This window comes from Biomphalaria glabrata, chromosome 8 (genome assembly GCF_947242115.1).
Source record: "Biomphalaria glabrata chromosome 8, xgBioGlab47.1, whole genome shotgun sequence".
In the NCBI taxonomy this organism is placed as follows: domain Eukaryota; kingdom Metazoa; phylum Mollusca; class Gastropoda; family Planorbidae; genus Biomphalaria; species Biomphalaria glabrata.
Window position 1 is genome coordinate 21,966,558 of NC_074718.1, and position 22,191 is coordinate 21,988,748.

Here is a 22,191-nt window from a genome sequence, read left to right on the forward strand (position 1 = left end):
AACTCAGTTAAAATCGTTGGGCCATGTGGTAGTGTTTGCAGTTTTGATGGCAGTCTGTGAAGCCTTAAAAGTCATTGACTCGGCGAGGAACATTTGAGGGCAACACAGATTGTTGCGGTTATTGACTCTAGATCTGTACTACAGGCTTTGTAAAGCCCTGGACCATGGCCTCCCAATTTCGACACTGTCATCATGACTTCACACAACACAAGAAATGCTATAGCACCCCTGCAATAATGCAGTGGGCACCGAGTCACATAGGTGTGACTGGCAACACCATTGCAGACTCCTCTGTCCACCAGGGAGGGCCAACACCACCCACCGAACAAGGTTGTAAGTTTTCATCATTCTCTGGCTATAATAAAAAAAAAGGCCTGAGCAAGCCATAATAGCACAGTACAGGACAGGCCACTGTCTTGTTAGCTCATATTTCTCACGGCTATGGCCAAACTTTGACTCACGGTGCCCCCGCTTTGGGGAAGAAGATGAAACCGTGTCTCATATTCTGTTTGACTGCCACAGACTTGCTGATCTCCGTCTCAACCGGTCTGGGAAACCAAAAATTCTCAACCTGTATTGGTGACATGTATGCAAAACAGCAGGGTTTCTGTCCAGGGCTTTTGCAAGAAAGGATTTGAGCCTCTCAAGAAGAGATGGGAATCGAACCCAACCCAAGTTCTCAGTCAAATGGAGTTTGATGATGATGATTAAATTTGTAATAAATCTAGAGTTCTAGACTAATAACAATAAATCTCTGCGAATACACAATAGAATAGAATAGAAATATTTTTAGCGGCCCCCGTAAGGGGAAAAAGCCGCTATTAGGTTTGTGCAAAATGTCCGTCAGTCCGTCTGTCCGTCTGTCACACTCAGATCTCGAAAACTAGAAAAGGTATGAAAAATATTATTTCATCATTAAATGCGGCTTGAAACGTTTAGGTGCAACAGCTACTTTTGGTTTTCTAAAAGCAAACCGTTTAATTTATAAAATTAATTATGCAAGCGATTTTTTCATAAAAATACACCAATTCTAAAACAATTACGTAAATGTAAGGGAGGCAATGTTACAATATGCTAACAAGGATAGACAATTATGTGTATTTTCAGTATTACTAAGTTAAATATATTTATAAAATGTACAGGAAATGTTTACAATGCTCTTCTAACTTATATTAGATTTTATTTCCATGCTTAAACGTTGCAAGAAACACATGATCTTTAATATATTGTTCCGTTTTTTTATGTAAATAGCATATAAATGCTAAATAAAAATATCTATACTGATTTATATTTCATTAACTATAAAGTTGTTCCGGATATTGTTTTATAAAAAATAAACACATCCAGATAATGTCAAATCACATAATTGACTAATATTACACTTATATTCTTTGACGCTACGTCACTATAGTTTATTTATCAATATCAATTGTTCCGAATTTTTAATTTAAAACAAATGTATGTCAAAAATATCGACAATAGGTTATTCAGGATTTTAAAATAAGAAAGTAATTTACTAGAAACGATTATTGAAAATCAATTTTTAGACTTATATTACAGTTAATTTTCTTGCCGAAACATAATAAAAGTTGTTTAATCGGTAAAGAATGTTCCGGATTTTGCTTCGAAAAAGAAATCGACCTACATTACCTTAATTTTCTTACAAATCGTCGCCAAAAATGATCCAAATTTTATATGAAAAATCTAAAAACGCTAATAAATGTTTGAAATCCCTTCTAATAATGTGATGCCTGGTCGTGCGGTTTGCGCGCTGGACTGTCGTTCGGATTTATCGACGGTCGAGGGTTCAAACCCTGCCCGCTCCCATCCCCCGTCGTCCTGCGGGAGGTTTGGACTAGGAAGTAAACTATCTTCAACTCTGAAGGAAAATCCGAATTATGTAAAACAATTTACAAAACATTTTACAAACAATAAATAAAACAAATAATTTTCTCATTTACGAAAATTGGTTGTTCCGGATTTTTTATAAAAAAATAGTTTAACTCTATTTATGTAAAATCGCACTTCTCTCTTACACTACACTTAACTCTTTCTCTCCGTTGTTATTTAACACGTTATGATGGAATCAACGTTGGTGTCGTCAGTTAGGAGAGAAAGAGTTAACTTTCTAGCTAAAACGTTAGAAAATCTAATTATCGTTAATATTATGCTCCGATTTTTAAGGAAAACAACTTCCTAACACCAAAGTATGGTTTGAAAAATCTCCATAAGGCTATGGTACATCTAATTTTCATAACAGACCATCCCACAAATTTAATTAACGGCATTTGATTAATCTGGAATTCTTCTTTTCTCTCACTATAAATATATAAACATCTGGAACAATCTATTATAGAAACTTAAAAGTAATGCGATGTTTCGGAAGGGAAATTAAATTTTAATCAGATTTTCAATAGCTTTTAGTCTTTTTTTTCTCGCTATTAACATAACGGACAGACAGACTAACAGACAAAACCAAAAAAAAAAAGCGTCTTTAATCCTTGTATATATGTATATTAAGTCTAACTAGCCCATCAAATGAAATGCTAAAAGAACAAACTCGGTGCACCAATGTCTATGAATCCTCGAGAAGCTGCTCGTATAGATGACATTTTTTAGTCTAACTAGGATGTGTGACGTAATGGAATTTTTTTTCCTTTGATTTCATATGGAGTTAATTCTTTAAATGAAATGCTAAAAGAAATCACTCGGTGCACCAATGTCCATGAACCCTCAACAAGCTGCTGTATAGATGATATTTGTTAGTCTAACTAGACCGTGTGACGTAGTGGATTTTTTTCCTTTGACGTCATATGGAATAAATTCTTTAAATGCTAAAACAACTCGGTATAGTAATGTTTATTAAACCTCGTAATGTCACTCGCATTTTAAAAAGACAAAATAGCTAGATTAAGATCTTTTCTAGATTTTTTACACTAGAGCTAGATGTTTTAGAATGAAGTTTAATGTACATAGTGATGTTTTAGAATGAAGTTTAATGTACACAGTGATGTTGTTATAGAATGAATTTTAATGTACATAGTGATGTTTTAGAATGAATTTTAATGTACATAGTGATGTTTTAGAATGAAGTTTAATGTGTATAGTGATGTTTTAGAATGAATTTTAATGTACATAGTGATGTTTTAGAATGAATTTTAATGTACACAGTGATGTTTTAGAATGAATTTTAATGTACATAGTGATGTTTTAGAATGAAGTTTAATGTGTATAGTGATGTTTTAGAATGAAGTTTAATGTGTATAGTGATGTTTTAGAAGAAGTTTAATGTACATAGTGATGTTTTAGAATGAAGTTTAATGTGTATAGTGATGTTTTAGAATGAAGTTTAATGTACATAGTGATGTTTTAGAATGAAGTTTAATGTACATTGTGATGTTTTAGAATGAAGTTTAATGTGTATAGTGATGTTTTAGAATGAAGTTTAATGTACATAGTGATGTTTTAGAATGAAGTTTAATGTACATAGTGATGTTTTAGAATGATGTTTAATGTGTATAGTGATGTTTTAGAATGAAGTTTAATGTACATAGTGATGTTTTAGAATGAAGTTTAATGTGTATAGTGATGTTTTAGAATGAAGTTTAATGTGTATAGTGATGTTTTAGAATGAATTTTAATGTACATAGTGATGTTTTAGAATGAAGTTTAATGTACATTGTGATGTTTTAGAATGAAGTTTAATGTGTACAATGATGTTTTAGAATGAATTTTAATGTACATAGTGATGTTTTAGAATGAAGTTTAATGTACATTGTGATGTTTTAGAATGAAGTTTAATGTACATAGTGATGTTTTAGAATGAAGTTTAATGTGTATAGTGATGTTTTAGAATGAAGTTTAATGTGTATAGTGATGTTTTAGAATGAAGTTTAATGTGTATAGTGATGTTTTAGAATGAAGTTTAATGTGTATAGTGATGTTGTTATAGAGTAGAGTCCGTTACTTAGAAGAGCAAGCACACGTTTTCGTTTCGCATTTACTCAGGAATACATTCATATCTAGGTCTACTAGTTAATTACCCCAATAGTTACAGAACACTAATAGTCCAAGGACAACAGTCTGGGAAACACTGATCATTATTATTACTGGAAATCTATGTCTGACCACTTCTCTAAGAAACAAATTCTATTTTAAAAATGAAGCCATCGCCTTATTTGTTTTACAAATTTGATTGTTATTTAATATTTTACAACACACCCCGTAAAATATCTAAAATATATATATATATGTATATGGCGTGACCTTACAGAACTCATTCCCACACCAAACACACATAAACATACACATCCCCAAACACATTAACCCTAGCCTGCGAACTAACGGTTTCCGGACTAGAAAGATCAAACTTTTACTGCCCCAGGGAATACTTAACACTATCAAAATACCAAGTTCCGATGTTTCCATCAGACCAATGTCAATCATGTTAAGAGAGAGACTAGGAATGTACTTAAAACAATCTGACTCTTCCAAACATGGCCCATTCTCCTTCACGCATTCTTTGACTTCCACAATGCACATACAGCAAGGGAAATGTATTTACATTCCTTTGACATTTAAGTCTGTTCTCTGACACAGTAAGATAATGTCACACGGCCAGTACAAGTAAATACACAAATAAGTATATATATATATATATATATATATGTGCGTATGTGTTCATGAATTTATGTATGTATGCATGTATTATGAATTATGTGTTAGGTATTGTGACTAAATGTTTAGAAAACATGACAATGTCATGCTTACATCTGCAGTATTTTAAATTTTAATATCACTGTCTGATATGGCAATCTGAACATTGGAAATAAAAAATAAACTTCCTAAAATTCTAAATGCTGCTAGTATGATCTTTGGTACAAAAAATCAACAACAGCATTTGGGCAACTGTGTGAAAGAAACATTCATAAGGAAGCTAAAAAGATTTTAAAAAGAAAACACACCCACACTTAGGATCACGATATAAAGATTTGACCATCACAATACACCGTTTACAAAAACAGAAACATTTACTCCTTTGTTCCACAGGTAATTATATATTTAAATAAAATTTATCTATTGGATATAAAGTTTATAGAGATTTTGCATGGGTGACTTTAGTGCAAATGTGCACTTTGTTTTTTTTTTTTATAGTTATTTATGCTTTGTTTGGTATAATGCACACATTGTAAGACACATTTCTGTATGAATTATAAAAGATTATTATTGTTTGAAAAACGAAATCACATTCCTTCTCTGGCACTGCCTAGTATTATTATTATTATGTATGTATACATTTACTAATAGTTTCCATTTCATTTTACTTAGTATCTATAAAGACGAGTGTTATTTGCGTTAATTCCATCGAGTACATTGTTATATCCCCTTCCGCCCCTACCCCCCTATTCAAACATGTTTCTACTGAAGTGTACAACTAACCTGGGTCTAGTTACATATTTCTACTGAAGTGTACAACTAACCTGGGTCTAGTTACATGTTTATACATAAGTGCACAACTAACCTGGGTCTAGTTACTACGTGCTATCTGTGCCAGACTTTTAATGCATAATCTTGGTAATGGAGCTGCATAATAGAATAGACATGCACAATTCTTCATTTTAAACATGTTTTGAGTTTAATGAATTAGTTTCTATTGTAAACGTGGAATAGGACTTTATTTAAGTCCTACTATATCTACATATATTCAAACTAATTCATAAGAGCATACATACAGCTCCTTTTATATTTACATCTAGAAAACGTTTCAAATGTTTCCAGGAAGTGGTCAAACTAAAAAAGCAGTTCTCAACTATTTTCTGTCTCCCTTGTTTTGTTGCAGGATTGGTTCTTAATAATAAATTGAACAGCAAGTATCCCAGCATTCCACTTTGAATGGTGAGCAGAAATGGCCAAGAAGTGAGCTCACATTACACGTACATTCCTGCAGACAAAACAAGGGGGAGGGGGTGGGAGGATGTGTCTGGGATCATCATGACATGGCATTGTACATAGGTAATGTCTGCATTGACCTTTACCTTGGTTCATGATAACAAAGTCCAGATCTCAGGGGTAGTTAGTTAAATACGTTTAAACTTGAATAAAACACCCACAGCAGAAAGAAAGGCTCACGATGTTAGTGCGCGAGTACATGCCTCGTTTGATAATGTATGCAATCGTATAATTGTTAGTTTCAGTTGAACTATGACCTTATTGTATACGCAGGTTTCCAATGTACGTTTGAATGTCAGGGAAAGAAAGAAGGAAAATGACTAAATACTTTTTTTCTTTCATGTTAACTACATTAGGAGTTGACCAATTGATGTGTGTGTGTGTGATAGAGCAGGCTGTCATATCAGGAGAGAAGACTAAGAAAGGGAAATTATAAAGATACATACATACATCCATACTTACATACATACATACATACATACATAAATACATACTTACATACATGCATACATACATACATACATACATGCATACATACATACATACATACATACATACATGCATACATACATACATACATACATACATACATACATACATACTTACATACATACATATATACATACATACATACATACATCCAAACACTAAACACAATCTATTATATATAAAAAAAAATGTAAACTTTCCCTTTCAGACCTTGCGACCTATGTGTCTCTATGGCCAACGATTAACAAGCAGGGTGTCATGTGGCCAGCACAACGACCAACCGCCTTTACTTTACCCAACTAAAGTCAGGTACCCACTAGAGTTGGGTGGACTCTGGCCCTAAAAATCTCGAAATTCAAAATCCCAGCCTTCACCGAGATTCGAACCCAGGACCTCATGTTCGGAGGCACCGCGCCCCTACAAATACAAATGTTCATTTAGTTTGATCGATTATTGAAATTTCGACTACGATTAAGCACCAAAGAACAGTAACAGGGAAAGCCGGGTAACGACCATCGACTTGTCTGTTCTTCCAGCCCCACGACCCCGCCAAGTGCAATGCATCCGGCATGCTAAAGGTTAAGGTCGTTTCCGAGTAAGTCAATTCATTTCTCCTTTGCCTGCGCTGGATGTGACAAAATATGTGCGGATAACCATGGTAAATACTGCATTGCACATTAATCTTCGAACTCGAAGACAAGCCTTAGTACTATTTCCATTTCCATTAGGACAGCCATGCTGTGTTCAGGAAAAAATGTATCCGTGGTCTTTCTCCCACTAAACTTAAGTCCAAACTTTCTTACCGCACCATTCATCACCCTCTGTCTCTTCTCTAAGCCTCTTCAATGTTTTTTTTTATTGTCTGACAATGTTTGATCAGATTCACCTTTACCCCTCTGTTTAAAAGACTTGCTGACTGAGTAGATGAGAACGTGCCATTGTTCAGTTACGACACAATCTTTTCGAGGTAAAATTAGAGCGAGGTAAAAACCCAGAGAGAGGTAAAAACTTAGAGTGAGGTAAAAACCTAAAGAGAGGTAAAAACCCAGAGCGAGGTAAAAACTTAGAGGAAAAAAAAAGCAACAGCCACAACGTTGTAAAATATATACCGAATTTGATTGACTTAGAGAATGTAGTGTTATTAATAAATGTCATTTGATTTGAATTCTTCAGAGACACACCCGTGTCTGACCAATGACTAAATAACACAAATACAAGAAGGTCAGATCGGACCAATGACTAAATAACACAAATAAAAGCAGGTCATATCGGACCAATGACTAAATAACACAAATAAAAGCAGGTCAGATCTGGCCAATGACTAAGTAACACAAATACAAGCAGGTCAGATCTGACCAATGACTAAATAACACAAATACAAGCAGATCAGATCTGACCAATGACTAAATAACACAAATAAAAGCAGGTCAGATCTGACCAATGACTAAATAACACAAATACAAGCAGGTCAGATCTGACCAATGACTAAATAACACAAATAAAAGCAGGTCAGATCTGACCAATGACAAAGTAACACAAATAAAAGCAGGTCAGATCTGACCAATGACTAAATAACACAAATAAAAGCAGGTCAGATCTGACCAATGACAAAGTAACACAAATAAAAGCAGGTCAGATCTGACCAATGACAAAGTAACACAAATACAAGCAGGTCAGATCTGACCAATGACAAAGTAACACAAATAAAAGCAGGTCAGATCTGACCAATGACAAAGTAACACAAATACAAGCAGGTCAGATCTGACCAATGACAAAGTAACACAAATAAAAGCAGGTCAGATCTGACCAATGACAAAGTAACACAAATACAAGCAGGTCAGATCTGACCAATGACAAAGTAACACAAATACAAGCAGGTCAGATCTGACCAATGACAAAGTAACACAAATAAAAGCAGGTCAGATCTGACCAATGACAAAGTAACACAAATACAAGCAGGTCAGATCTGACCAATGACAAAGTAACACAAATAAAAGCAGGTCAGATCTGACCAATGACAAAGTAACACAAATAAAAGCAGGTCAGATCTGACCAATGACAAAGTAACACAAATACAAGCAGGTCAGATCTGACCAATGACAAAGTAACACAAATACAAGCAGGTCAGATCTGACCAATGACAAAGTAACACAAATACAAGCAGGTCAGATCTGACCAATGACAAAGTAACACAAATACAAGCAGGTTAGATCTGACCAATGACAAAGTAACACAAATAAAAGCAGGTCAGATCTGACCAATGACAAAGTAACACAAATAAAAGCAGGTCAGATCTGACCAATGACAAAGTAACACAAATACAAGCAGGTCAGATCTGACCAATGACAAAGTAACACAAATACAAGCAGGTCAGATCTGACCAATGACAAAGTAACACAAATACAAGCAGGTCAGATCTGACCAATGACAAAGTAACACAAATACAAGCAGGTCAGATCTGACCAATGACAAAGTAACACAAATAAAAGCAGGTCAGATCTGACCAATGACAAAGTAACACAAATACAAGCAGGTCAGATCTGACCAATGACAAAGTAACACAAATACAAGCAGGTCAGATCTGACCAATGACAAAGTAACACAAATAAAAGCAGGTCAGATCTGACCAATGACAAAGTAACACAAATACAAGCAGGTCAGATCTGACCAATGACAAAGTAACACAAATACAAGCAGGTCAGATCTGACCAATGACAAAGTAACACAAATACAAGCAGGTCAGATCTGACAAATGACAAAGTAACACAAATAAAAGCAGGTCAGATCTGACCAATGACAAAGTAACACAAATACAAGCAGGTCAGATCTGACCAATGACAAAGTAACACAAATACAAGCAGGTCAGATCTGACCAATGACAAAGTAACACAAATAAAAGCAGGTCAGATCTGACCAATGACAAAGTAACACAAATACAAGCAGGTCAGATCTGACCAATGACAAAGTAACACAAATACAAGCAGGTCAGATCTGACCAATGACAAAGTAACACAAATACAAGCAGGTCAGATCTGACCAATGACAAAGTAACACAAATACAAGCAGGTCAGATCTGACCAATGACAAAGTAACACAAATACAAGCAGGTCAGATCTGACCAATGACAAAGTAACACAAATACAAGCAGGTCAGATCTGACCAATGACAAAGTAACACAAATAAAACCCGGATACTACTTTTGGTGTTTCTGAATGTTAAATCCATTTTCTCTAAAAATACAATATGAAGCAAAAATCTATTGCAACTTATATTAACCTGCATAAAGTATAGGATTCTACAATTCTGTCTCTAAATGTAAAAGGAGATTAAAACCTGAACTTGGTTGGCCTATCTTGTCACTTCTATCAATTCATCTTTTCAATGTCATGGTACAGTCAAAAACTAATCATACTTACAACCACTATCTCAAAACGGGTTTGTTCACCTTCTGGGATCCACATAGAAAACACTTTATAAGTGGCACTAAATGAATAAAATTAGGAACTTTATTTGACTCGACCTATGTTATCTCTTATCGAAAGTAAAGGTCAAAAGTCTTTAGCTATGAAGATATTGTTTTTTCACTTAGGAATCGATTTTGGGGATTTATTGACCTACACTCTAAAGATTTCATTGTCGGTCGTTTCGGAAGATGAATTATGAGTGCAATGTTTCAGATGTTTACGTAGACCCAGTTGCGACCAACATATTTTTGTGCAGGTGATCAAACTAAAGTCTTTGTACGCTAGGGGTCTAATTAGGTTTACTTAACGTCTGCGCCTGTCTTCTACTAAGACTTTGTTCTGGGCCTTAAATGTGACTCGTCGTGCGCCTTCGTGAGAGTTCTACAACTGTCTCTTTTAGAGACAATCTGCTGACAGCTACTTTCCACTATGCCATGAGTGTAAAATGGCGCCTGAGTTGTTCTGGATAAGGCTTACAAGGAGTATCTCTGTTACGTCTAAAGAGTGGTTCTAGTCTGCACAGTCCAAAGTACACCTCACGCAGACTGGTAGTATAAGCATTGATCATATCCTTTTATTTGACTCACACTCAAATCTGGATTATAACTACATTGTTCTTGAGAAAAAAGATAAAACTAACATAGCACCCCTTTGACAGCACCCTAAGAGGCGAGGGGGGATCGCCCCACAGTTTGAGAAACACTGGCCTAAGAAATTGAACAACTCACAAAAAGAAAAACTTACATTATTTTAAACTGAAAAATATTTGATTGTTGATCAAGATGAAACGAAAAATTATATTTTTATTGTCCATCAAATTATTTTAGTGAACTCTTATAAGTTTGACTTCTCTACTGTCCATCAAATTATTTTAGTGAACTCTTATAAGTTTGACTTCTCTACTGATCATTGAATTATTCTCTATAATAAGATTTGATATTTTATTGAAAATGAGATTATTATTGTAGATGCCAATAGACATATTTGTATAAACAAATCGCATTGTAGCCAACACTGGCGAATACATCAGATTTATCGCGAGTGGAAGTCTATTGTAGAATTTAAATAAGCATTACGATAACTTGTAAGACAGATCAAGTCGTGCAGAAGTAATTATTTCTATGCTAAAATGTTTGTTAGTTAAAATAATTTATAATTTTGAATACATGGACGCAGCAGTTCAAGAGATAATATGAAATACTACTTGTGAATTGTTGTTTTAAATTATGTCCAACTTATATGCATACTAATTAGAATTTTTCTCTAAAAGAAAGAAAACATTTTTGTGTAAATGTAGTAGTTAGTATGACAGAACTTACATAACTTAGCAATACAAATGTAAAAAAAATAAATTATTTTGACAAAAAAAGCTAAAACCGTTTGCATAGATATGTTATAAATATGGTATACTACCATCGCCCCTACTAAATAGTCTCCCGTGTTTGTTACTATTAATAATGAATAGTTGTAAAAGTGGTGTATTTTTATGAAAAAAACTGCTTGCATAAGTGATTTTAAAAAATTAGATTTTTCGCTTTCAGAAAAGAAAAAAAGTAGCCGTTGCATCAGAACTTTGAATGATCTAAAATATTATGGTGTCAGATTTTCACTATCTTTTCTAGTTTAAGAGATCTAAATGGGACGGACGGAAAGACGGACAGACATACCACACAAAACTAATAGCGTCTTTTCCCCTCTCGGGGCCGCTAAGAAAACGAAGACAAACTGAAAAAAAAATCTTTGGCCTCCTTCAATCGGAATCGACTATGGATTGTCTCATAGAAATGTGGTGAATACCTGGGCATTAGCTATGGTCGGAACGATGTCGCCTACACAATATTCCTCCCCCCTTCCGCAGGCTCTGCTAGGGTGTTTTACTGTGTGCTACAAGCTACCTAAGAGTCACCAGCTCCAGATTTTCCCCCTGGGTTGACTCCCGAAGCCTTTCCCATGATTGGGTATAGCTGCAAGGCAGCAGAGGTTTGAATTCAGAGTTTTCCTTCTCCTAGGTGTGTAGCCAGCCACGGCTAGCGACCTTCTCGTGCCTGTAGCTTACTGTTTTAGGAGTCAGTTATTCCCCTTTGCCACTTCTGCTAGTGAAACCAGTTCCGTCAAAGCCAATACCTAAAGCACACTTGAAGGTCAGAAATTGGACTGGTTGTCAGAGGCTAGATGAGACGCAAGTCATTGGAAACATTTTATAAGTAGTGGAGTAGTTACATCCATTACAACATCCTGTTCAGATAACTCTGACAACTTACCCCTCAGCACCGTTACGTGTTGACCGCCGTTGTCTTCGTTTACCAGACTTTGTTTGACAATCTGTCAGGAGGAGGAGGTTTACAAGCATGACTGACAGAGTCAGCTGGGATAAGAAAGATGTCATTGTTGTGGAGACAATCTCAGAATAGTTGCTTTTTCTTCAAATAAATCCAAAACTAGAAAGTAAATGAGATCTGAAATGAAAGAAAAAAGGTTGAACTCTGAAAACTTTACTGTCTACAATTGTGTATGTGTTTCAATGTTTTGAAAACTTTACAGTCTACAATTGTGTATGTTTCAATGTTTTGTGTTTCAAAAAAATCGTAAACGTTCTTATTGACATCTCTTACAGAACTTTTTTTTTGTAATAAGATTCGTTTATTTGTTCATTGTATTTTTTTTCTCCAATACATAAAACTGTTCTAATGGGATGGTTTCATGACATCAAACATCTTATACATTGGCACTACATTTGTAATGTATAAATAGTTATCAGGGCAGCTCATAAGAGACATGTGACTTGATGTAATTAAAGGTATGGCCTACTAAAAGTCTCGCTGTTGGAGGGACACGCAGCTTCTAGGACATCCCTAATCTAATTACGATTTAGGATTAAGTCCCCCTCGGAGGATCCGCCAATCTCAATCTCAAAAGTTAACATTTAAAGAATTTAGCAAGCTACGTTAAAAGCCTAAAAAAATATTAGAATTTTAAAATCTCTTCCTTCGGATCCAAGAGGCAGGAAGTTGTAGATATTTTTAGCAATTCTCGTGGGCGACCAACATGGATTCAAAATCGAAATGTCTTTCCCATTTCTCATTACGTTTTGACATTTCAAACCCAAGCAGAGTCCTGAAGAGATGACCTGTAATGAGTCAATACCACTAGTTATAAGTGTTGTACAGCAGTGGCCACGGAGTGTTTAGATGTAGATTTAGCAATGTCAAAATCACAAGAAGGTCAGTTAAAATCATCTAAAATGTATTTTCTTCACACAGAGTCCAGAAAGGGCAGGTATTTATAAATATGTCTGAAGTTATAGACTATCAGCTGTTTCTATCTCCCAAGGCGTATCCACAGAATTCCTTTGAAGGCATGCTTTTATTTTGTATTATTATCTTGTTTAGGCTTGAACACTTTTATTTATAAACATAAACAAATAAAAAAAAAAAGTTGTCATAGCAACTGTTATCGTTTGTTTAAAATCCTCACAAATATAACAAGTTTGTTGCTATTACCAGGTAAACACAACAATTATCAGGTCATATTTCAGCGTTGTAAGACCGTTGACCAGACTGAGTAGACTCCACCCGTTACAAACTTGAACTCTATTGTCTGCAGAGATAACATTTTTTTAAAATTGTTACGCTTGTTTCTCTTGTTGTTTGAGTACTTTAAAACCAAAGGAAACGTACGAGTTTCTATTTCTTGACGTCATCTATTCTTAGAGAGCATATTTTAATGACAATAGAATAAACAGACTAATGAGTTTTGTGTGTGGAATATCTTTATAACTGCTTTTCCATAAGATGCCAATCTTTACTTCTCAAACCAAGTGGATCTATAATTTTAAGTTGTTGGAAAGTTGCTTGAACATATTTACCCCAAAATATCTGAACTTGAATATTCATGTGCAGGTAAAAAAAATCAAAAGAAGTTCTGCAAGCGCCATGCCAAATTATGATCATAAGGCAGACAGAAAAAGACGTCACCAAGTGGGTTGATCTGTTCTTGTCAGACTTAAGATAGACAGAAGAAGACGTCACCAAGTGGGTTGATCTGTTCTTGTCAGACTTAAGGCAGACAGAAGAAGACGTCACCAAGTGATTTGATCTGTTCTTGTCAGACTTAAGATAGACAGAAGTAGACGTCACCAAGTGATTTGATCTGTTCTTGTCAGACTTAAGGCAGACAGAAGAAGACGTCACCAAGTGGGTTGATCTGTTCTTGTCAGACTTAAGATAGACAAAAGAAGACGTCACCAAGTGGGTTGATCTGTTCTTGTCAGACTTAAGATAGACAAAAGAAGACGTCACCAAGTGATTTGATCTGTTCTTGTCAGACTTAAGGCAGACAAAAGAAGACGTCACCAAGTGGTTTGATCTGTTCTTGTCAGACTTAAGGCAGACAGAAGAAGACGTCACTAAGTGGGTTGATCTGTTCTTGTCAGACTTAAGATAGACAGAAGTAGACGTCACCAAGTGGGTTGATCTGTTCTTGTCAGACTTAAGGCAGACAGAAGAAGACGTCACCAAGTGATTTGATCTGTTCTTGTCAGACTTAAGATAGACAGAAGTAGACGTCACCAAGTGATTTGGTCTGTTCTTGTCAGACTTAATGCAGACAGAAGAAGACGTCACCAAGTGGGTTGATCTGTTCTTGTCAGACTTAAGATAGACAAAAGAAGACGTCACCAAGTGGGTTGATCTGTTCTTGTCAGACTTAAGATAGACAAAAGAAGACGTCACCAAGTGATTTGATCTGTTCTTGTCAGACTTAAGGCAGACAGAAGAAGACGTCACTAAGTGGGTTGATCTGTTCTTGTCAGACTTAAAGCAGACAGAAGAAGACGTCACCAAGTGATTTGATCTGTTCTTGTCAGACTTAAGGCAGACAAAAGAAGACGTCGCCAAGTGGGTTGATCTGTTCTTGTCAGACTTAAGGCAGACAGAAGAAGACGTCACCAAGTGGTTTGATCTGATCTTGTCAGACTTAAGGCAGACACAGACCACAAAAAGAACTTTTAAAAAAAATAACTTGACGAAATATAGAATAAAAAATATAAATCCGCACGCACTTAAAAGACCTTTTTTGAGCATCATACATGTTTTACAGTTTAGGTAACTAAGAACTATTTAAGAGAAAAACATCGTAGAATATTCATAGAAAATATTTTTAAAATATCTATTACCTAAGTTTATTAATATATAAATGCCATTTAAATATTCAGGATACAGACAGTATTTAAAAATAGCGCTAAAATAAAAACTTTAAATTCTGAAACAATTTTTTTCCTTTTTTTCCCAATAAGAACGTATAATGAAACAAACTTGATAATAAACTGATACGATTCTTGGAATGTTAATATTCGAACAATTAATTTGTACCCTATAAGTAAAAGTACCAGACCTTGAGATCTATTGAGCAGATGTCACATAGTCAGTAGAACGGCAAACACCTTTAATTTCTTCAACTAATTTCAGGTTGAGTTGGTTGGACTCAGGGGCGCCCGAAAACTCCCGAAATTCAAAATCCATGTCTTCACGGATATAAGAGTCCAAGACCCTTCGGTTCTGAAGCCGAGCGCTTATCCCTCAGCCAGCACGCCCCTCGTGTAGTCTATGTATATACATAATTTTAGGTTGTTGTTTTTTTTTTAAAAAGGACTATGAATCGTTTCTAATTCACCTAAATGAAGTCTTTCAGTCAGTTTTAAAACTCAAATGTTCCAAACTTCTTAGATTTAAATACAACAAGAAAACATTCTAAAAGCAAATTAGAAAAAAAAAAAAGAAGCTTTATCTTGCGAGGTATAAATACTTTACGAGCACAGTGCTTAAGAGCATTGCTTCGCTACAGAGTTTATCTGTAAAAATGTTTATTCTTGATACAGTGCACCATAATGAGAGAAACTGAGTCAAACATTTATCGTTCTGGTTACATTAGAAGAAAAATTGGGAAACACACACACACCTCTTAAACATTTCTAAGAAATAGGTTTTCTAAAGAACACTTCAACAAAAGAATGCTTTCTAACTCGTGGAAAAGGTTCCATTGGTTCACAAACAAAACATGATTTAAAAATAGAAATGAAATTTTTTTTATTAATTTACCAGTTCGTTTGTGTACGTATAATGAAAGTCCTTACAAAACACAACTTCTTTTAGTCCTTATAACCAAATTCACAATTGACCAGTCCAAATCCAATGTCTATTTCTAAGGGCAAGCTCTTAGAAAAACGCAAATATATTTTTATCCTATACGATGAACTGACGTCATTAAGTTGGCACATTGAGCGTATGTACAAGAAAAATATACTCCCGACGAAATTCCAAAATCATTGTCTCTATATCAACTTATAGGTCTGCATTGTAACGAACGGTAACCCAAAAATTGCATTTATACTGTTTCCTGCTCACAGGTCTTTAACGTGCACGTGGCTTTGCCAGATTTATTCCCCTCTCTAGACCACAATCACGCGAGAGATTATAATAGATCCACTTTCGTTTTCTAGTTGTTTCTATAACCTTTGTCATGGTCAGCAATTTGATCGAGATGTAAAATGCATTTTAGCGGCCCACGAAAGGGGAAATGCAGCTATTACTTTTGTGTAGTCGGTCCGTCCATCCATCCGTCCGTCTGTCATGTTTAAATTGCAAAACTTGAAATCCGATATCATAAAATGAAAACAAAAACCATGGCTTGAATATTCCTTGAGCTTGTATAACACACATTCTCTTTGTAGTCTTGTTGTTTCAAATCATTAAGTACAAAAGAAGTAGGAACTGAGTGAGGGCTGATGGCTGGCTGGCTCTATGGCTTGCACTTCATCTCATGAACGTGATGTTTTTCGGTTCAAGTCTCTTCCTCTCGTCTGAAGAGAAACTATAGACACAATTGTAGCCTAGATATCAATGAGTTCTTTGTACACGACAGCTCGGGGACTTATTATATTAAACCTCTTGTCTTATAAAGTTCTATATATCACGGTCTTAATATAATAGTTGAATTAATACGGATATTTCAATTATGTTTTTGTATTTGCCAACGTGACAGCTGCTGTATATATATATTTAGAATGTCACCAACATTGACTAGCTAGCTTGGTCTTGATAGTTTGTTGTTATAATTAGTTAGGTTTATGTTTATTATGTTTATTCATGCACTACAATATTTTAGTCATTTCGGGTACTTTCAAAGGGCAATAAAACTACTGTACACTAGGTTCAACTCTTGTACTTTCAAGATGTTCACATTATAAACGAATTCGTTAGTGAACTAATTCAATGCTCTAGCTGTCCGACTCGCTCGTTCGTTTTATTTCAACGCTAAGACATGGAAGAAAAGAAGAAAACCAAAAGCTGACTCTAGCAGATGATGAAGTCACGATAAGTCATGAATGGAATTTCTGAAACTACTTTTTTTACAAGGCTTTTATCAACTTACTGTCTGTCTGGCCAAAAATGTGTACACGTTATTTCTCCGACACCCAATCTCGGATCAAGCTGAAATTTCGCACAATTATTTCTTTTACCTGACAACACCTGAATCAAATAAAAAATTAACCAATTATTTAATTAACTATTGGTAATACAATATTTTGTTTGTTATGTCAAACAAGGGAAAGAAATAGTACTTGACTGAAGTGTTGGTATAAGCTGAATTAGTCCCCTTTATAGATTGTTACAAATTTAATAACATGACTGATCAAAACTAATTCATACACTTAATATAAGCTTTGTTTTTCTTTTTAAGTATTTTTTTTATATTTTCCTTGTTTAAATTCTTTCCTTACTATAAGAAATAAAGATGAAAAAAAAAGAAGAACGTTCTGCAATGGTATACAGAGAACTGAATGGAGTGTAAGCGTAAGAAATGATCATTTTGAACCCAATGTTTCTCTTACATCTGTTGAGATTTAGAGCGAGGTTTTCTAGATTTGTTTTCAATCATGTAGCAGAATGTGTTCATTGAGGGTCCTCTATTCTAAACAATATTTGTATGTTTGGTAAGAAAGTTACCTGAAGTCTACTACATGACCAGTTAGAAGAGCAGCATCAGAAATAGTGTACAGCCTTGTAACATCAATAGTGAGAAGAGCAGTATCAGAAATAGTGTACAGCCTGTAACATCAATAGTGAGAAGAGCAGCATCAGAAATAGTATACAGCCTGTAACATCAATAGTGAGAAGAGCAGCATCAGAAATAGTGTACAGCCTGTAACATCAATAGTGAGAAGAGCAGCATCAGAAATAGTGTACAGCCTGTAACATCAATAGTGAGAAGAGCAGCATCAGAAATAGTGTACAGCCTGTAACATCAATAGTGAGAAGAGCAGCATCAGAAATAGTGTACAGCCTGTAACATCAATAGTGAGAAGAGCAGCATCAGAAATAGTGTACAGCCTGTAACATCAATAGTGAGAAGAGCAGCATCAGAAATAGTGTACAGCCTGTAACATCAATAGTGAGAAGAGCAGCATCAGAAATAGTGTACAGCCTGCAACATCAATACTTTCATCCTGACAGTAGGTTCAACTTACAAACGCACAATTACGCATGCAAACAAACAAACAAAGATTCTAGATTAAATAGATATTTATTTTGAAACCTTTTATTTCTGCTAACTTGTTGATGTTTTTTAGAAAGCTTACACCAACTGACTCTGTTTGTCTGGTAAACAAAAAAGTCTGTACACGTTATTTCTCCCACACCCATTCTCGAACCAAGCTGAAGTTTTACACAATTATTTCTTTTACCTGACAAAATAAGAATCAAAAGCAACAAAAAAAAATTGTTAATTAACTATTGGAAATTAAATATTTTGTTTAGTATCGAACAATGTAAAGAAATTGTACTAGACAGATGTGGTAGTATAAGTTGAACTCTTTGTATGCGTAATTCATTTTGACAGAGAACATGTCCCGCACTCCTCATGCGACGCTCTGTCACAACCTCACTAAGTGTTCGACTCCCAGTTCGGTACAGGATTTCCTTGATTGAGATCCGATCTCTATAACTGACCCCTAAAATTAGTCTTAGTCATCTTTGTTGAGCCACATTTAGTCTTTTTTTCAATTTCGGCAGATGACTTCCTTGCTATTCACTGCACTTTATTAATGGAGCCCAGCCACTGGTAAAAAATAGTAACCTCTCTTGGCTACGCTCTTGGAATTAAGTGATTGTAATTTGCTTTAGATTGTATATTGAAAAGGAAGTTTTATCGTCAAAATCATTTTTTTTGGGGGGGGGGGGTGTAAACTAAAAAATCTGTGGAGTTTTTTTTTTGTAAATTCAATACCCCCCTAAGCTACGCTCATAGAATTTGGGAACTGCAGCTTGCTTTAGAATAAAATTGATGAGAGAGTTCAACCTCAAAACTCTCTGTATGGGGGTCTTTAAACTCAAAACCATCAGGAGGGGTTTTAAACTTAAATCCCTCTGGAGGAGGGGGGATTAAACTCAAAACCCCTTTGGCTACGCTCGTGGAATTGTAAATGTGTCATTTGTTTTTATTTATATTGTAGAAGTGGTTTTTAGCTTCTAATCCCGCTGGGGGGAGGGGTATTTTAAACTCGAAACCCTCTGGATGGGGTTTTAACACAAAACCCCTCTTGTCTACGCTCATAGAATCTGGTGACTGATGTATGCTTTCGTCTTATATTGAAGAGGGAATTTTATCGTAAAAAAAATTCGGAGGGGGGTAACATTAAAATCCCCTTTGGTATGCTCTTGGAAATAGGGGATTTATGTTTGCTTTATTTTTGTTTTATATAAGAGGAGGGTTTAATCACAAAACCCCCTTGGAAGGGGATTTGAAACTCAAAACCCCAATTGGCTGCGCTGGGACAAGTGATGGTTTACTATTTAAATCTCACCTAAAATAAACATAATCATAGCAAAAAATTAGTCACAAAATCCCACCCCCACCCTTGCGGAAGGGGAATCTCTTTTCGAGGGGGATTTTGAACCCCAAGAACCTCCCTCTGGCTACGCCCATGATATTAAAATATATAAAATTTAACTAGTTGGCGTTATTTCGAATTGAAAAAAAAAAAGACTCTAATCCAATGTAAAGAAATATACTAGATTAACACAGTCAAGCCCTACCAAATAATTCATTAGCTTACATTAGAATGCCATATCTTGAACCCTTGCCCTGCCTGGAAGTATCCACTGCTCCAGGACGTGATATCTTCTTGTTAGCTGACGTCATTTAAAAGATATCTTAGCATGTCGGCTAAATATAACTTCTTAGTTTGATGCCAATGTTTTTATTTGTCCAGACCTGGTTACATTTGGTCGCGACAACTCGTCCAAAAAATAAAAGTTATATAAAAGGATTGAGTCATGGCTCTTGGCTTTAAAACCTCACTTAAAAGAGGATAACAGTTCAACACTGTGGACTATCTGTCGTGAAATGTGTGGCCTCATTGTATTGACTAGTTAGTTCAATGTTTCTTAGATTATCTCTTTCTCTCATGTTTCAGGGTGGGACGTGAGTTCCATTGAAGATCCTGGCGGAACATGGGGCCCTTCACCTAAGTTTGCAAGTATTTGTGGCTTACAGGAGTATAATGTGACTAGCAGAATGTTCCGTCCTTTCTTCAACTAATGTTAAGTACCCTAAAAGTTTGTCATACAAATCTCTGGTGCCACCGTGACATGTGTTCAGTTATAAACTCTGTTATAAATATTACAATTGCTTTGTACACAAGACTTCATTGTTTGATGACGTATGTTTGTCAGGAGACTTCATTGTTTGATGACGTATGTTTGTCAGGAGACGGTGCTATCATGTGTATTTACGACTTGTGTTTTTAGAGTGAGGGGGAGGGCTTGGTAAAAGTGCACTGAGAAAAAAAAAATACTATCACAAAATGAAAACTATAAGAGAGAAGTTCTGAGGTGAAAAGAAAATGTTCTATTGTTAAAGTCAACTAAGCCATTCGTTTTGTCCTGGTTGAAAGATGTGTTGAACCAATGTGTATGTGTACTCAAGTCCTCCTTGAGTTTAGACTAAGAGCTTGATGGGTTGAAGACTTGAAGTACACGTGTACTTTTCTATGAGCATTGGATTAAGAAACAAGGAGTTAAAATAATAATAAAAATAATAATTGTATAACTTTTAAATAATTCATATCCTTTTCTTTTACACAATATTTCATATTTAATGTATTAATTTGGTAACGAATATCTGCTCAAGTTTCTATTTCAATGACAATATTCAAACTAATACAATTCTCAACACAAGTATTAGAACACGAAGCATGTTGACCAACAGATTGACTAACTTCACTTATTAGGTCTGCTTTTGTTGTTACAGATGTCGTTATATGGTGACATTAAAAGTATTTATCAAGCTCATTAGAAAGGTCACAGAGAATTGTTTTTTTTTTTTAATTAAAGCTTATATTGAATGAAATTACAGCAATTATTTTGAATCAATCATGTAATTGGTTTATTACGAATCTAGACTAACAATAATTAATTTATGCGATTGGAAATATTTTAATGATTGTTTTTGTTTAGTTTTCAATCATTTTTGTGGACCAGTCTGGGGGGGGGGGGGATAGGTTTGAAAAGCTGCTTTACAAAAACAAATACAAAGTTGTTCGAGTCTCAATTCGAACTCAAGCCTCCACGATGGAAAGCCGACTTGTTAACCACTGAGTTATCCAAGTACTTATAAAAGTAGAAGGTTTTATAGTCTATTGTTAGTTTTACCATTTAAGCGAACGACCAAGTTCTCTACACAAGGCTCTAAATAAAACAAAACTAATTAATTACAACTCATTGACTAATTAATTGTTTCATTTTTTTGATTGATTCCTGTGTTATCATCGACAATCTGAATTTGTCCGAAATTTCAACTTGATCTGAGCCTTGGAAGTAGTTCAAATAACCTGGACATGATTCCACCCAGACAGACTGAGTTGATATAATATGGAATAGTGTTTCAATTAGGGCATTACAAAAATGGAGATTATTTTTAAACTTACGAAAAAAAAAAGCTAAAATATCTCTTGTTTTTAGACTCAGTGTTTCCATTGAGTTGAATCTATCAACTCGGGCTTCAGAGAGACTAAGGCTGTGGAACACTCACACATCAAGGTTCAAGTAGACCCAAAACAAAACCTGTTGATTTTTTTCATTCAGTTCTGAAGAGGTAACTTTCAATGTTTAGGTGAGGGGAAAAGTCGGTGTGGAGAGAGAGAGAGAGGGGGGGGGGGAAGGTCAAGGCTATGAAGAATTAGGCGGGAGCAAAAAAAAAGGTAAGGGTAGAGATAGGTCAAGGTCATACACAG

The 22,191-nt window shown here is 35.2% G+C and overlaps 1 protein-coding gene across 6 annotated transcripts in view; it reads right to left on the minus strand.

The window, feature by feature from the left end:
* Positions 1-22,191, minus strand: part of LOC106051776 (transforming growth factor-beta-induced protein ig-h3-like) — a 115,557-nt gene that overhangs the window by 62,890 nt on the left and 30,476 nt on the right. For 2 of the 6 annotated variants that reach the window (XM_056038286.1, XM_056038287.1), the window contains exon 2: positions 12,164-12,358. In XM_056038286.1, coding sequence (XP_055894261.1) covers positions 12,164-12,288 — 125 coding nt within the window. In that variant the 5' untranslated portion in view covers positions 12,289-12,358. Of the gene's footprint in view, positions 1-12,163; positions 12,359-15,293; positions 15,644-15,857; positions 15,877-15,997; positions 16,329-22,191 lie in introns of those variants that run through there. The other 4 variants (XM_056038289.1, XM_056038285.1, XM_056038290.1 and 1 more) reach the window with 4 other exon arrangements.